Source organism: Arvicola amphibius, chromosome 10 (genome assembly GCF_903992535.2).
Source record: "Arvicola amphibius chromosome 10, mArvAmp1.2, whole genome shotgun sequence".
NCBI classification, from domain to species: Eukaryota; Metazoa; Chordata; class Mammalia; order Rodentia; family Cricetidae; genus Arvicola; species Arvicola amphibius.
In genome coordinates this window covers 7,597,618-7,614,173 of record NC_052056.1, presented here as the reverse complement: position 1 = coordinate 7,614,173, position 16,556 = coordinate 7,597,618, and the positions used below count along the sequence as shown (strand labels likewise).

Below are 16,556 nucleotides of genomic sequence, written 5' to 3'. Positions count from 1 at the left end.
TATAATCCTATGGTCGTAAGACACTTTCATTTTTTTTACTTAATGAACAAGATGTTAAGAATGGTCTTTTGTGTGTTGAAGTATTTTCTTCTAAATGTTAAGTTAAACAGGATGGAGCAAGATTAAAATAGACTACAGTGCTAGGAAACCAGCTCGGAAGGGAGGGGGAAAACCTGATATTTTTTTTTTTTCTGTACTTGCTGATTTCTCTAGTGTAATAACCACAACACCCCTTTCTGCCCAACTTCAAGCTGCCAGTGGTTTACCCAGCAGCTCAGGTATTTCTGAGCATTTCAAATGCGAACGCCTGCGTTCCACAGGCCCTTCCATGGCCCATCTTCTGTTTGATGCATATATTCAATTGTCAAATAAAACCACTAAAAGTAGTTCATGCTTTCTGTCATTGTTGGGTCTGAAATGGCCCCAAAGCCTTCCAGGCACCAGGGGCACACCCTCAGTTACACCTGCTGTAACTCTAGCATTCTCAGAAGGCTCCAAGAACGGCTGATAGAAGCTGGGTGAGTCAGCCCTACAGGGTGCTGAGACAAGCCTCACCTGCCGCACCTAGAAGAGGGGCTAGGCCAGGCGGACCACAGTGCATGCTCAGTCAGTACGTAGAGTTCATGGCCATGGAATTTTTTTTTTGTCTCACTTAAATATCAGTTTAGTTTGTAAACAAACAAATGAACCTTCAAGCACTTTTAAATCTTTATTCTCTTCCTTATTATAAAAAGAACACATGTTCCTCATAAAAGTTTTACATTATAGAAAATCCAAATCTAACACATTCCACTAAAATCTTACCCCAGAGATGAGTGATTTTCTTACAACTCAGTCATAAATATACAAAGTATTAAAAGTCACAAAGTTTTAAAAGATAAAAAAATGCACACATACAATGAATTTAAAAGAAAAATAAAAACTCACACACAAAAAAACCCCTCATTCCAGCATATATCATAAACCGGCTTTAAAATTCAAATCCGGTAACAGTTACCTCTTTCCTCTAAAATACATAGAGTCTGACCATATATTAGGAACAAGGGTGGGGCAGGGTGGGATATGGAACACAGCTCAGCTATGGTCAGCGGCCAGCAGCGGTCAGTTTTGATTCAACCTCCCATAGCTTTGTCTCCAAGGCTCTCAGAACATCTTCCATCTACCAAATTGAAAGAGCATGAAGAAACACAAATGTGAGTATGATTAATTCCTCACAGTTTAATCGTTAACTCATAAATGCTATGCAAGACATTAAGATGTTAGGCCTAACAAATTCCTTAGAGAAGTGAGTCTAGCTTGAATAAAACAGAATCATAATTTCATTAGCTTTATTTGCAACCCAACCCACAATCTACAGCTACACATGAATTCCCCATACTGTCAGTTTCAAGGAACGTTAGTATTCAGCATTGAGCAGAATACCAGGCAAGCCAATCCATTTAGGGCCACAAGGTGGCTGAGCAGGCAAAGGTACCTGCTGCTGCTGAGCCTGATCATTTTGGTTCAACCCTGAAACCTGACAGGGGATTCAACAGCCTCTTTCAGCCTCCACAAGCACCAAGCAAGCACATGGCACATGCATACATGCAGGCAAAGCACAGAGACACACAGACACATAAAAAACCATTTCAACAATTGAAATATTGTTTTGCTCAAGGTTACAGGTCTGGGTTAGAATGAGTACTGAGCTCAGCATGGAATGTGTTCAGTGTTCTGCTGACAGCCTTAGCTCACAGCTCAACTCCCTAACGGACGATGAGCACTTTCTCACTGCGAAGGGCTAAAAGCAAAACAGATGACATCACAGGGTCAAGTGGAGGGGTCATTTGGCCACTGCAGGAAATTGTTCAAACAAAGGTATAAATTTAGAGCAAAATTACCTGCTTTATAGACGTCTCTATTTCCACTCTGCTCTCCAGACTGAACAGCTCCTTGTCTTGCGGCACGATCTGCTTCTCAGAGGACCCTAAGGTGTAACTGAGATGTGGTACCGCAGAGGTTAACCATCTGCTTCTCAGAGGACCCTAAAGTGTAACTGAGATGTGGTCCCAAGGCCAATTCTCTACATAGCTTGATGCTCAATCCTCCTGCCTTCACCTCCAAGTGCCAAGATTCCAGTGAGCCCACCACACCTGGTCCACACCGTGCTGGGCTCTGGACAAGGGTTTTCTACACCCTGCACTCCCCAACCCTTCTTCCATGATCGCTGAAGGCAGCAGTTCTCAACCTATGGGTCCCCCTTTGGGAGCGCAACGATTTTTTTCAAGGGGTTATATATCCGATATTTACACTGCCATTCATGACAGTAACAAAGCTACAGTTAGGACGTAGTAATGGAATAATTTCATGGTTGGGGTCACTATGATATGAGGAACTGTAAAGGGTCCCGGCACAAGGAAGGCTGGGAAGGCTGATCTGAGAGGTTAACAATGGGGATAAGAAAGTGGGGGGCAGTACTCACTGGTCCACACAACTGCTTCAAAGCATCTTGCCAGGCATTCACATGATCCCAGCATCTGGGAAGCAGAAGCAGGGGACCATGACTTTGAAGTCAGCTAAGAGTGTGTTCTGAAACCGGTGGTGGCACACACCTGCAATCCCAGCACTTGGGAGGCAGAGACAGATGGATCTCTGAGCTTGAGGCCAGCCTGGTCTACAAACCAAGTTCCAGGGCAGCCAGGGGTAAACAGAGAAATCTTATCTCAAAAAACCAAAATCAAAAATTAAAAAATAATCAAAAAACTCAATCAATATTTACTTCAAAAAAATTTCTCACATTTTTGCCTCTCATTTAGTGTCTGACTTTCCCAATACCAAATAAATTAGACACAAAGTGTGTGTCAGGGAGGGGGTGACTGTCAGAAATTATTCCTCAAAAATATACTTGAACCCACAGTGTTGATTTAGTTCTGTTGTTCTCATACTAATTTCATTTTTTTCAACCGTGAGAAATCAATCACGAGGCAGCCACGTATCTATGAAGCCTACCTTTCAATGGCTTTCACGCTGAGGCAGAACAAGTCCCTCTTGTAGTCTAGGCTCTTGGGCGTGCATTTGTACACATAGCCGAGGTTCAAGGAGCAGCCTGTGCAGTGCAGAGTCTCAAGAATGCTGCAGTAAGGAAAAGACACTGCTCAGGGAGAAAGCAGAATGCCTATGATGAAAGTCCTCCTTGCTAAAACCCACGTGCTGAGGGCTGGCTAGACGGCTCAGCAGGTAAAGGTGCTTGTTGCCAAGCAAGACCACCTGACTCAATCCCCAGAACCCATATGGTGAAAGGAGAGTTGTCCCGACCACCATAGACACAGACAGACAGACAGACAGACAGACAGACAGACAGACACACACACACACACACACACACAATTTAAAGAAATAAAAATTAAATCAAGCTCCATAAGCCCTGAGTTGCTTCAGGTGAAAAGGAGCTGTCTTCGTGTTGTTGTTTTCCTTTTGTGGCTTTCTGTTTGTTGTGGTTTTGGGTTTGTGCTTTGGAGACAGGTCTTACTATGTAGCCCACCCCAACTTCAAACTTTTGGCAGGTGTCACCCTGCCCCATCTTCCCATGGCAAGTGCTGGGGTGACAAGCAAGCGCCACTACAAGCAGGCTCATCCTGACTGTATGATGTCATATGTATGGTGAACACATATACATAAATACAAAGCACTCATACATATAAAATAAGGATAAATAAATCTAAAAAATAAAAGTGAGATTTCTAAGCAGTACATTATCCACCTGCAACATAACCTGTCAAACCTACATATCATCTTTCCCAATATCGATACAACTTTCCTTGAGTTTCTATATCACTGAATTATACTTTATCTGAATAAGGTATTCTAGCATTATTAAAGCTTTAATGTCAGTATCACCTTTTGCTTCTCTGGGTACTACCTAAAGTTAGTTTCTATGCCTCAGCAAGATACAGTTCCTATGTGGTGTAGCAATTACAAAAGGCAGGATTTCCCATTCAGTTTAAGATAGCACTTGCAGCCACTAGATGACAGCCACGACAAGGGCTCTGTCCCCTCAGTCCTAGCAGTGGCCACACAGAACCGAGGGTTGCTGTGTCTGTGGTTGGGACTGGTTGTTTATGGCAGAGCCAGTCTGTCTGTACAGATGGATGTGCATCCTATCTGTGCCAGGACATGGAAAAGGCAGCAAGCACTGAACAAGGCTCCTCAGGCTTGGAGATTTTCAGATGCTCTACGTTTACTTTCCATTCTCTTCAGCACCAAACCCAAAGCCTTAAAGCCAGTGTCAGGTACACCTTTAGAAACTTCCACTTTCCTATCAGGGCTGTCACCACTGAATAGTGGATATTAACTTCTTTTATGTGTTCAATTACCATGAAAAGCTACATCCCAAACAATCTCACAGAATCGTGGAAGACTTTTCCTTAAATGTTTTCTCTACATCATATTCACATAAACACCTTACTTACCAACCGTCTTCACCTTTGCACTTGGACAGTTTCTGTTCTTTATCCACAGACACATTAGAGGACACACCTGGAAGAGCAACACTTGGTTAGCGTGGTCTGTTACAATACACCTGAGGACAGGGAACTTTTAACTCAACTTTAACTTTTATTTTAGAACTCGGAGCACTAGGGGAAAAAAAGGACCCAAACACTGGTGTTGCCAGGGCATATACATGGTTCAGCACTAAAGGTACGGGCTTCTGGGAAGAGAAGGTGGAATAAGAACTAGTTCATAGCCTCTGAAAACTCACAGTACTCATGAAGTGAACAAAATTGCCAGGGACATCAATGGTGGAGAACCGCATGCTAGGTGGAGTGAAACTGGACAGAGACCAAGGAAGATGGTTGTCCCTGTACTGCAGCACACAGCTCCTCTCTCTAAAAGGAACTGAGCAGGTCCACGGCCACCAGACATCTTGTGCTTGGGCACCTCACAGCTGGGCCAGAGAAGCAGTACAAAACACCCCCAGAGGGAAATGAAGAAGCAGCACCCTTTAGTCAATGCCTCCACGTCACCCCTTCCACAGTTTGCCCTGGTGACCCCCACACCCACATATTAAGTTGCTCCAGTTGGAAGCCAAGATGGAGTCCATGAGTCTATTTTGGTTTTTACAGCTCTGGTGTCAGCTGTGCCTCACCAATCTACTCCACCCTGGAAACACCAGCACCCCCTCCCGCAGGACAACTGCTGTAGCAGAGCTGGCTAGCTTCCTTCCCTTCCTTCCTTGCCTGGTCCAGGAAAGCCCGTCCTGCCTCTCCTCTGTCCCGGGTCCACTCATCAGATAGACCCCCATTCTTCACCTCCCGGATCTTTCTGAAGCTTGCATTTAGTTGGACTTTGGCAACACAGGCCTGGGATCCTTTGGGTCCCCTGGAGCGGCGCACGGGGTGGGGTGGGGGTTAGGACCCAAGTTAGCATCTATAGATAAAGGTTTTCCAGCCCCCAAACTTAACATTTCCTTGGGGACTGGAAAGACACTGGTGAGAACTAAACAAGCGATTCGGGAATGGGAAAGTTACAATTTCTTTTCATTTTTATTAATTCGATTTTGCGTGTTTTGCCTGCCTGCACATATGTATGCGCAGCAAGCGCTGTCCGTGTGTGGTGGCACCAGACCCCTGTAACTGGAGTTAGCAACAGTCGTAAACCAGCCTGCCAGTGCTGGGAACTGCACCCTGGTCCTCTGCAAGTCTCGACCCTGAGCCATCTCTCCAGTCCCTATTTTTTTATATGTTAATACAATTACTGGGGTTGAGAAATGAGTTTATAAATATACCAAGAAAGCTAAATCAGCATGTTCTGGCTGTAAATAAAATATAAGTGTTGAGCCAGAATTACACCTATAATCCTCACTACTTAGAAAGCTGACGTAGGAGCAGTAGTTCAAAACCATTCTGGGAAACACAGCAAGACCCCCATTTCGAAACAAAACAAAAAACCTTAAGAATTGTAAATGTCATAAACGTGAACAAAGCTAAATAAAACACTCCAACTGGGGCAAGAGGGAACAGAAATTAATCTGAAAATTAATTAGTAACAATTACTAGAATTTAATCTAAAATTAATCTTTTTTGAAACTTTTACACCCTTCTGCATTGTTTAAATGCAAAGGGGGTAATTCCAGTGGATCACTATGGGAAACTTTATAAAAGACTCAAAGAATTATTAATATGGGGATAAATAAACTCACCTAGTTTACACAGGTTATATTCTAAAACCTAACAGTATTAATACATACATAAAGCAAGATAGAAAAGCTATTAAAAAATGGAAAAAACGAAAGTCTTAACGTTATTTCTTTAAAACCCATAAACAAAATAAACCCATTATTACACTATATCAAAAATCTCAACCCAATTTTAGGCTGTCCAAATTAACGGTGGCAGGCCCTGGAGAGATTGCTCAGAGGTTAAGAGCATTGCCTGCTCTTCCAAAGGTCCTGAGTTCAATTCTCAGCAATCACATGGTGGCTCACAACCATCTGTAATGAGGTCTGGTGCCCTCTTCTGGCCTGCAGGTATGCACACAGACAGAATATTGCATGCATAATAAATAAATAAACAAACAGATAAATAAATAAATAAATAAATAAATATCAAATTAACGGTGGCAATGCTAAACTTCTATCAAAGAGGCTAACAGGGTGGATCACTCCTAAAGAAATCTCCTACTCACTTAGTCATCCCGTTGTCCCATGTATTATCCCACATTTTGGAGAAGAGACAACTGAGGCACAAGCTGTCGGATAGTTAGCCAAGGACATTTAGCTAAGTCGATGGCGGCCCACAATCTTCCCCACCCCACCCCCAGCAGCTGTATGGTTTTAACACTTGAAGCTGTAAGGGCCATAAGCTAACGGAGCCCATCAGATCTGGAAAATCTTGACACTGCCCTGAAACGCTTGGTCACTTGTTTCTGAATAATGTCCATGACGATGCTCAACCGAGGCCCTTCTGGACCGGTCCCTCGTGAGCCACGGACAGGACTCCCCTCCTTCCCGTTAGCTCACCCCCCCACCTCCAGCCCTCCCGCCGGAGACGACGCTACCGGCCCGAGCCAGAACTGACAGCTTAGAAGGATGCAGCTCTTGTCCTCCTGGCTGGTCACCCAGGTGAGAGAGTCGCCCAGCGGCCGGCGACAGCGCGCGCACAGGAACACTAGCGGGTAGTCCCCGGCCGCCGCGGCGGCCTTCTCGCACCGCTCCGGCTCCGCTTCCGACGCGACCGCGCTCGACATGCTCGCCCACTGCTGAAGCAGCTGGTGGCGGATCGAGCACTCTGACAGCCGCTTCTCCAGAAGCGAAGAGTCGCTCCACCTGTCCTGGCGATTGCCTGCACAAGAAGCAGGGTGGCAACCCAGAGAGCACGGACCCGCCATTGATTACAAATCCGCCGCGCCCCAGAGGCCCACGGGAAATGCGCAGCTGCGCACGCGCGAGGACCAAGAGGCGGGGCTGCGCGCTAGGGGTGGGGCTTGAGGAACCGACAGCAGCTAATGCGCATGCTCGTTGTCGAGCTGGCGCGAGCTGTGCTCCGCTAGTCTCTGTCTCTAACGAGCTCACCTAGTCCTTCCCCACCGTGAGCACGAGTGGACACGTCCGTGCGGGGTTAGCAGAGCCCGGCGGTGGTGGCTCTCGCCTTTTATCCCAGCACAGCAGAGACAGGAAGATCTCTGAGTTCGAGGCCAGCCTAGTCTACAGAGCTAGTTTAAGAAGTCCTCTCTCGAAAAGCAAAACCAAATTTTACTTCCTATTTTAGTGTCTCTGTCCACTAGCAAAAGGTTTTGAATCCAAAGTCTTGAGGTTGACCTAGCCCCTCCACAAGGTGGGAACACGCCAGGAAACATTTTTGCCTTCTCTAAATATGACTTTAACTTTTTGTTTGTTTTTTGAAGCTGGTGTGTTGTTCATGCTGCCCTGGACTTCATTATGTAGCCCAGCCAAAGTGACCCTCCTGCTTCAGTCTCCCAAATGCTGGGATTACAGGCCAGCCTTTGAGTGATTCTTCCCATATTAAATGATCAGTAACCCCTGGGCTATTAATGAAGACCAAACAATGGAATATCTGTGAGGATGCCATGCCTGTGTTAATTAGCTTCCAAGTAGAAGAAAAATGCTTCAAAGAATATAGGGTTTTTCGGGGTTTTTTTGTTTTTGTTTTTTGTTTTTCGAGACAGGGTTTCCCTGTAGTTTCTAGAGCCTGTCCTGGAGCTAGCTCTTGTAGACCAGGCTGGCCTCGAACTCAGAGATCCGCCTGCCTCTGCCTCCCGAGTGCTGGGATTAAAGGCGTGCGCCACCACGGCCCGGCCGAATATAGGGTTTTTCAACCCAGCGAATTATCTTTTTTCCCTACCGCTTTTGTAGAGTGACCCTGCCCTACACTGTCTGTGTTACCTGAGCAACAACACCCACATGAGTAGTGGAAGTTGGGTAGTATCTTTGGAATTCAATGGACGATTGTTTGCCTCAGACTTAAGGGATCCTATGGTCAATACTAAAAATGCTATGGTAGGGGATATCCCAGTAAGTCAGTCCTTCATTCTCAGCAAATATATCTTGTAAGAAACACAGCTCTCACCTCAAAGCGCCAACAGAGTTTATTATGGAGCCAACTAGGAGTGGCCATGGCCCAAGAACTTGGATTCCATGTCCCAATGCGGCATTAATAGTATGTGAGGGGGCACAGAAGAGAAACCACCAAAATGGCCCATTTGACCATGAAAGAGGGTGGTTTTTACTGTAGTTAAGAAGGAGAAAATGTCCAGAGGCATCTGAAAGAGTTCCAGAGTAGAGAGAAAAAGATGCTGGCCATGGCCAGCGCTGTCTGCAAGGGAGAATAGAAGGCAAGAATAGTAGAGATGATGAGATGGGGGAGGGGGAACCTTGTCATTAGAGAATGAACGGGTGTCTGGGGAAAGGGAAGCCTCTGAGCTGGGACAGGTCTGGGAATTTGAGGTAGAGGAGGAGGTGAGAAGGACCAAGATGCTAGAGTTGGGGGTTTGAAGTGTATGACCGCTACTTGTGAACAGGGACGCTAGGAACCAAAACCAGCATGGGTTTTTATATGCAACCACTGGCATTTGTCAATGGAGAGCTGTATGTTCCTTCTGCCAGAGAGGCAGGGGATGACTCCTCTTGGAACCTGTTCCACAAGTTCCTGAGGAATGCTGGCTCTCATTTAACTGCCAGAAATCCTCCTGTGGTCCAGCCTGAGGTAGGCCAAGACCTGTTATTTCAGGATATATGCACTTCACCTCCTGAGACTTAAAAATAAGGTAACAGAACAAAGAATACCATAAACCAGCCAGCTTTTCAAATACACTGGAAGGTACGGCAGGAAGGCAGGCAATGGGAACCGTCTGCGGGAGACTGCAGTGCCATCTGAGCAATGGGAACCGTCTGCGGGAGACTGCAGTGCCATCTGAGCAGTGGGAACCCTCTGCGGGAGACTGCAGTGCCATCTGAGCAGTGGGAACCCTCTGCGGGAGACTGCAGTGCCATCTGAGCAATGGGAACCCTCTGCCCGAGACTCCAGTGCTATCTGTCCATATTCTTAGCATTTGGGTTGGAAGCTAGGGATCTGTTTGTACATATCAAAATAGTTACTGTCGTTTTTTTAAAAAATGGGGTCCCAGGCGGGCAGCGGGCAGGCAGCGGGTTCTGGGAGCAGCCAGTCCCAAGGCAGAGAGACTCGCGGGTTCCCAGGAGAGCCACCCAAGCCGCAGGTGTGAGCCCGGTGGGTCCGGCAGGAGGTGCTAGCGGGTCCGGAGGAGCAGCTCACGGCGGGGATGGGGGCAGGCAGCTAGGAGACAGAAACATGGACAGACACAACATGTTGAATATTTATTCAGGGGGTTATGGAGGGGAAAGGAAGAAGGGGGGAGAGAGAGGAGGGAGGGAGGGAGGGAGGGAGGGAGGGAGGGAGGGAGGGAGGGAGGGAGGGAGGGAGGGAGGGAGGGAGGGAGGGAGGGAGGGAGGGAGGGAGAGACAGACGCACTCAAGCAGGAGCCAAGAGAAGACAGGAAGAGAGAGATCCAATATGGCGGCGAGAGGTCAGGGGTCACCGCCAGGAGTGGGCGTGGCTTGCCCCTTAAAGGGCCAAAAGAATAACAGTTACCACGTACAGGGTAGGGCAATAGATGACCATCTAAGGGAACTAAAGATAACCCAAAATAACTGGACTCTGAATTTAACAGCATTCCAAACGTTGCACGTCATCGGAGTTCTGGTCCCTCAATTGGCCTTTGTGATCTCTGCCTCTTTCCAGGAATTTCCTTCAGAGTTGCAAGATCGCTGGTGGAGACAGGAAATAGTATTCATCACCAAACACTCTAGAACCCATGTTTTGCCGAACTCGATGGCGTGGGAGGGAAAGAGAAGGAAAGAGAGCAGGGAGACAGAAAGAAGAAACTTCAAGAAGCAATGAATAGTTGAGGCCTTGACCATTTTGCTGGAAGAACTGTGGACGGATTTTATTTACATTTATCTAAGGGGGGTATGCAAATGTTGGAGGTCAGAGGACACCTAGGAGTCAGTTCTTTTCTTCCTGGGATTGACCTCAGGCTTGTTGCTGGCACCTCCAACCTCAGAGTCACCTCACCACCCTGAACTAGGGATTCGCAAAAGTGCGCCGGCAGCTGAGGAAAATGAGAAATTAATAACTGTTGATTACAATCGCGCTGATTTTAATTGCATGCGCTTCCTAACACTTGCACACCAGAATGACAATAAGGTATGATTGCAGGTCCCCAGAGGCGGTGGCTGACTTCTCTGGTAGACAGGCTTGATTGTGGCCGCATTCAAAGACCATTTAGATGTGTGTTGGGGGTGGGGATCCAAATGGTACCCAAGGCTGCCTTCCCTGACCAACTGGCACCAGAATTACACACTGTATTCTCAGCCCCCAAGGACCTCTGTCACCATAAAGAGCCCTTCTTAGGGGATACAACCAACTGGATGATAATCGGGGGTGGGGGACTGGGGGGCACGATATTTATATCTGTGTTCCAGGTGGAAATCAGGACTATGTCTCACCTTCTTAAAAGTCCTCAGAGGCAGGACGTTCTTTAAATAAGGTTTCTTCTCTCTTCTATTTGATGAGTGGAATCACCATTTCCCAGTCCTGGACCAATCCTTGTTCCTCGTGAAGGTTAAAAACAAGCCAGGAGAGGATGTAGTTTTCCTCAAAACCGCAATACAATGGGGCTGAACAACCCACACGTCTTAATTGATGCTTCTCTTTCTAAGGATGAAAAAGCTGGCAGAGATTTATGAGAGCCTGGACTGATAACTACTGAGCACACCCCTCGCCCTCTAGGGAAGCTGCTCCCTTTCCCCAGGGAAAAGAATAGTGTAACCTCCATATTTTAAGATTTTAAACCGAAAGAATAGCCGTCAAAGCCCGGGAGGCATTTGTTAGAGTAAGTAAGCCATCCTTATCTCAGAGTTGTCCTTGTGGGAGATTAGCTTCCTCTAATGCCAAAAGGTGGGAGGAGTTGTTTAATACGTAAATATGTTTAAGATGTTCTTTTTAAAATCTAGAATACTGTCACACCACTTAGTTCACCTTAACAGCTGGTAAACCATTAGACAGAAGCCGAATTTTCAAACTAATCTAATCAAATTGTGCTCTGTTGGCAATGAAGGAAGGAGAGCGAGAGGGTGGAGAGGTAAAATCTCCAACTCCTCAGCCTAAAACACCTGCAATGTGAGTGTGAAGCCCGCCCTCCCTCCACCTGACCTGCTAAATTCAGCATAGACAGTTACTTACAGAAACTTGATGGCTTCTAGGAAAGGCCAAGAGTTCCTGAAAACCTCTTCTTCACCCCTGAGCCCCCATCCCTACCCCCAAATCTTGCTGGTATACACTAAGAGTTGGGGTGCTTTATGGCATAGGCAAATTTCTGGAGAAATGAGTGTAGGCCATGAGACACCCTAACTCTTAAGGTGTACCCAAGGAAAAACACAAGATTTCAGGTCATACACACACAGCCGGCAACCATGTCATACTTTAGAGACAAGTGGAACTCATAACGCTGATTTCTTGGGACTGGGAAAATGGGTTAGTCAGCAAAGTGCTTGCCATGCAAGAATGCAGAACTGAGTTTGAGCACATTTATAAAAACAACAACAAAACAAACAAAAACCAGTCAGCACTAGATGCACACAGTTCTAGAGCACTAGATGCACACAGTTCTAGAGCACTAGATGCACACAGTTCTAGAGCACTAGATGCACACAGTTCTAGAGCACTAGATGCACACAGTTCTAGGGGCTGAACTGAGGCTCCTCGTGTCCGAAAGGCAGGCAACACTTTACCCATGGAGCTGTTTCCCAAACGGATGGCTGCTCGGCCATCCGATTCCCAGTCACACAACATGGCTTTTAAGTCATGTTTCTTACAGAAAGGTTTTTAAAGGAGCCAAGCATTTCCAGCTTCATTAAAATCAAGTTATTAACATTGGTAAAATGCTATTCATGAATCAAATATAAATTATTATGGACTCCCTCAGATTTTTCCACTGACATCCTTGTCTCCTTCCTCAAGATCCAACCCAGAATGCCATGGTGCAGTGAGGCTTCTGTCTCCTTCATCTATCCCAGTCTCTAGCACATCCTTAGCTTCCTCTCATCTTCCCGGCTTGGACTCTTCTAACGGAGACCAAGAAGTCACTTTGTTGGACACCCTTGATTTAGCTTTGCCTAATGTCTGAGTCAGAGTTGCTGGGGTCACACGTTTAACAAGAGCACCACAGAGGGAGGTGATGTGTCCCTCGGTGCCCATGGCAGGGACACAGCCATCACTGCCTGTCAGTACTTTGAGATGCAGCACCTGGCGGTTTCTTGTGGTTGTTTTTCTCTGTGTAAACAGTATTGCTTTATATTGCTATTCAAATTAGTGATTAACCATTGTTTCTCGGCAAACTTTCGCCTGCGAATTTGACCTCCATCTTTACGGGCCCCACCAGAGTCTTGCTCTCCGATAGATGTGTTCGTTGACAGGTGACGATTCTCCATTTCAGTTTGACTCTTTTTCTCAGTCACGATGTTATTGTTTTTAACTGCGAATGAGGGACTGAACCTGGAGCCTGGTACCCGCAGGCAAGCTCTGTCTCTACCACTGAGCAATGTGTGCCTTGAACAACATAAACAGATGGGGAGTAACCATGGCATTTCACCCCCCAAGGCCCCTCTACCCCATGCCCACTAAATCCTCTCCTATGCCAAGCTCCAGCCCCTGACTACTAAAACCAATTAAACTTTTGTTTTCTGCTTGAGTGCACACTGGTTTATGTTGTGATGATGTGGGATTCACCCAGGAAAGACATCTATCTCTAACTACAAATCCCACCCACGATGTTCCCTTCTCTCAGTGTTGGTTACCCCTTTGTTTCTGTGGCTTTCTGGCCCTCTCTGGTGCCTCTGAATAGTTGTTTTATTATATCTTATCCAAATTTTGTAATTATTACCAGGAGACCCATTAGTAGGATACACCACACACACACACACACACACACACACACACACACACACACACGTAGCATGTTTAATAAAAACTCAGAGACAGAAATTGGGGTTCAATCTGAAGGTCAGAAAAGCAAAACAAACAGCCATTGGTTCTTACCTTGATTTGACCTCAGTCTGAAATGGCGATCCTGCCTCCGGGAGTCTCAGAATGAGACTGAGACTGAGAGCTGTCTCCTCCCGTCATATATTCCTCTCTAGGGCTGGGATTAAAGGTGTGCACCACTACTGCCCAGTTTCTATGGCAACCAGTGTGGCTACTGGGATTAAAGTTGTTACCACTGTAACACAGTAAGGCTGATCAGTGCATCTGTTTTACTCTCTGAACTTCAGGCAAGCTTTATTTATTAAAATACAAATGAAATATCACTACACACACACACACACACAGGAAGGGGTGAGAAGAGACAGAGGAGAGAGACAGAGAGAGACAAAGACAGAGAGAGGAGAGAGAGAAGAGAGAGAGGCAGAGGAAGTATGTTATATCACCACTCATGCTACTGGGGTTTGCCTGGCTCTTGACTGTGCAATCTCACCCTGGTCCCCAGAAGGCCAGGCCCTGCTGCTGGGGCTGCAGAAGAATGAGTGTGTCAGACCTTAAGACAGAGAGCGGTTCTCAGCCTTCCTAACGCTACAACCCTTCAATACAGCAGCTCCTCATGCTGCGCTGACCTCCAACCATAAATTATTTTGCTGCTCCTTCATAACTGTAATATTGCTAGTTATGAATCATAATGTAAATATCTGATATGCAGGATATCTGATACATGACCCAAGGGGGTCTTGACCCATCTTGAGAACTACTGTCTTAAGACCTTGGCCTGGAACTTGCACAATGTCTTTGTGTTTTGTTTTGTTTTCAGTGCTGGGAATTGAATGGGCCCAAGGCCCTGTAGCTGCTCTGCATTGTGCTCTGCCACTGAGTCACATCCCAGGTCAACATAACCTCTTAGATGCTGAATCAATTACTCAAAGCAAGTCACAAGGGCAGCTCATGTCCAAGGGGTCCCCACTGTGGGAAAGGGAATTATGCAATATCTCTATAACACTACCTAGGAACAAAAAGGGGTGATTGCTTCATGCACTATGCTGACGACATCAGAGATCAAAGGCGTTGTGCTGGGCTGCATTACATGATCGCTCACGTATATGGGTCTTATTTGAGATTTTTGTGTGACAGGGTGAGAGAGTGGCCAACCAACTTCCTTGATCTATAGCTGGGCTTTTATGCTAAAGAGGCAGTATGGAGTCTCACTATTGCAGAGGATCCAATCACAAGTTAACGAGAACTGGAACTCAGCCCACACTTTAACCTCCAGGGAGGGAAGGCTACCTCTCACCTTGAACTTGAGACCAGCTACCAGGACCTAATGATTTAATGTTTCACATCTGTACCCCAGAACCTCGAGACCCTATCCAGGAGGGTGGGGTTCAGGAGGTGATGGGGTTGTGAATGGAGAAGGCCAAGAAGCTTCCTAACTCTGCCCAGCACATCAAAACTGAGGGAAATGCCAAATAAATGCCTTTGTTTCCTATGCTTATAGCACCAGCTTTAGGACTCGCAGCTAACATCACCCTCCCGTGGCGCTCCTCCAGGTCACGCCTCTGGCATGTGCTAACAGTTGCCTACATTTTAGTTCAAAATTTGGAGACCACTCTCATCTGTCTTTGCTGTCTTTGGTGAGCTAGCACACTGCCCTTGACTTGTTCCTCGACAGAGGGTGATGTTTTGATGTCAGAGAGCTGAAAAGTCCACCCTTAAAGCCTAACCAATGTCACTGTGTTCTGAAAATGTGGCCTCTGATGACTCATGAAGCTAGACCACACATGCACAGGCCACTCATCACTCCACTGCCCCTCCCTCCTATTGCCCCTTCCCTCCATCCCCCTTCCCTCCATCCCTATTCCCTCAATCGCCCCTTCCCTCCATCCCCCCTTCCCTCCCGTTACCCCTTCCCTCCCGTCATCTTTTCCCCTGTCTCAGACCAGCCTGCTTCTTTACACCATAAAAGTTCCTACCCCCATCCTCAGGGTACAGAATTGAGATTTGGGTCTTCTGTGTCCTCCATCTTTGCCTCACAAAAAAATTCTCTACTGTAAAAACCACTTTCAGTGACAGTCATATTCTAGTGTACAAATCAGGCCTGCATCGGTAGCGACAGCTTCTGTCTGGTTATACCTGAGTGGTATCCTTTTATGATAAGTGATGTCCTGGGAACCAGGGGAGGGGAAGGGAGGGGAGGGGCTTGTTGAGGCAACAACCTGGGCTTGGGGTTACAGCTGAAGTAGGAGAGGCAGGCGACTCCTCTGTGGGACTGGGCCCATTCCCCGAGGGCTCTTCAACCTTGGGCAGTTACTATCAGAACCACGCTCAATTATAAAACAGTGTCTGTAGACAACAGAAACTCGCCTGGTATGAAAACCCTACACTTCTGCTGAGAGGTGAGACACAAGTTACCCCTTGCTTTTCTAAGGAAAGACTGCCACTTTGCTTTGGAAATCCAAGCGCGACCCCCTCCTTCTAGCCCACTGAGGACCTCCCAGATCTCCCAGCAGAGTATCTGCCGTGGCATTGTCTGGGGTATATCTGATGATACCCACCAATGGAGACCAGAACCAACACTTAGAAAACAAGCAGGACAGCAGAAAGCCCCTGGATTGGTGCAGAACTCCCAAAGGCAAAATTCCAAAGTGCTTCACTCATTGGCTGCTCCTTCCAGTATCCCCATATTCTTTCAGGAGAGCGTCTAGAGACCACGTGAACGAGTGGGTGCGTAACTGAGGGTGGGCCCCACAGACACTCGGCATCCGTTAAGAGCTGTGTAGGCTCCTGTGGTATGCTGATGCAGATACACGGTTTCTCTGGTCTGAACGGATGCGGCTGGCCATCACCCAGATGGCTCCTCTAAAAACTGGCAGGGGGCGGGGGGCGGGGGACGCGTTCAGCCAAGTAGAGGGATTTACTACCTTAGCTGACGGCGGTGCACACGACAGATGTTGCAAGTACAGGGCCTGCCTTCAGAATCCGAGCCAGAGGTCTACTGGT

General features: G+C 46.9%; 1 protein-coding gene and 1 long non-coding RNA gene across 2 annotated transcripts; both read right to left on the bottom strand.

Moving 5' to 3' along the window:
* Positions 1 to 1,057: 1,057 nt before the first annotated feature.
* Mis18a (MIS18 kinetochore protein A) lies at positions 1,058 to 7,365 on the bottom strand. Its single transcript, XM_038345606.1, has 5 exons — positions 7,056 to 7,365; positions 4,449 to 4,515; positions 2,989 to 3,111; positions 1,881 to 1,977; positions 1,058 to 1,159 (listed from the first exon to the last, which is right to left on the bottom strand). The coding sequence occupies exons 1-5, from the start codon at positions 7,363 to 7,365 to the stop codon at positions 1,085 to 1,087; spliced, it is 672 nt and encodes a 223-aa protein (XP_038201534.1). The 3' UTR covers positions 1,058 to 1,084.
* A 2,287-nt stretch (positions 7,366 to 9,652) lies between these two features.
* On the bottom strand, positions 9,653 to 11,786 carry LOC119825403. The gene is made up of 3 exons (XR_005287212.1): positions 11,021 to 11,786; positions 10,111 to 10,279; positions 9,653 to 9,788 (listed from the first exon to the last, which is right to left on the bottom strand). It is a non-coding gene; the product is annotated as an uncharacterized LOC119825403 (long non-coding RNA).
* Positions 11,787 to 16,556: the final 4,770 nt, after the last annotated feature.

Excerpts from the sequence above, each read along its gene's own strand:
- Mis18a (XM_038345606.1), bottom strand. The coding sequence starts at position 7,365 with ATGGCGGGTCCGTGCTCTCTGGGTTGCCACCCTGCTTCTTGTGCAGGC. Across the intron at positions 3,112-4,448 it reads TGCAAAGGTGAAGACGGTTG|CATTCTTGAGACTCTGCACT; the intron begins GTAAGTAAGGTG and ends TCCTTACTGCAG. Across the intron at positions 1,160-1,880 it reads TAGAGACGTCTATAAAGCAG|ATGGAAGATGTTCTGAGAGC; the intron begins GTAATTTTGCTC and ends TCAATTTGGTAG.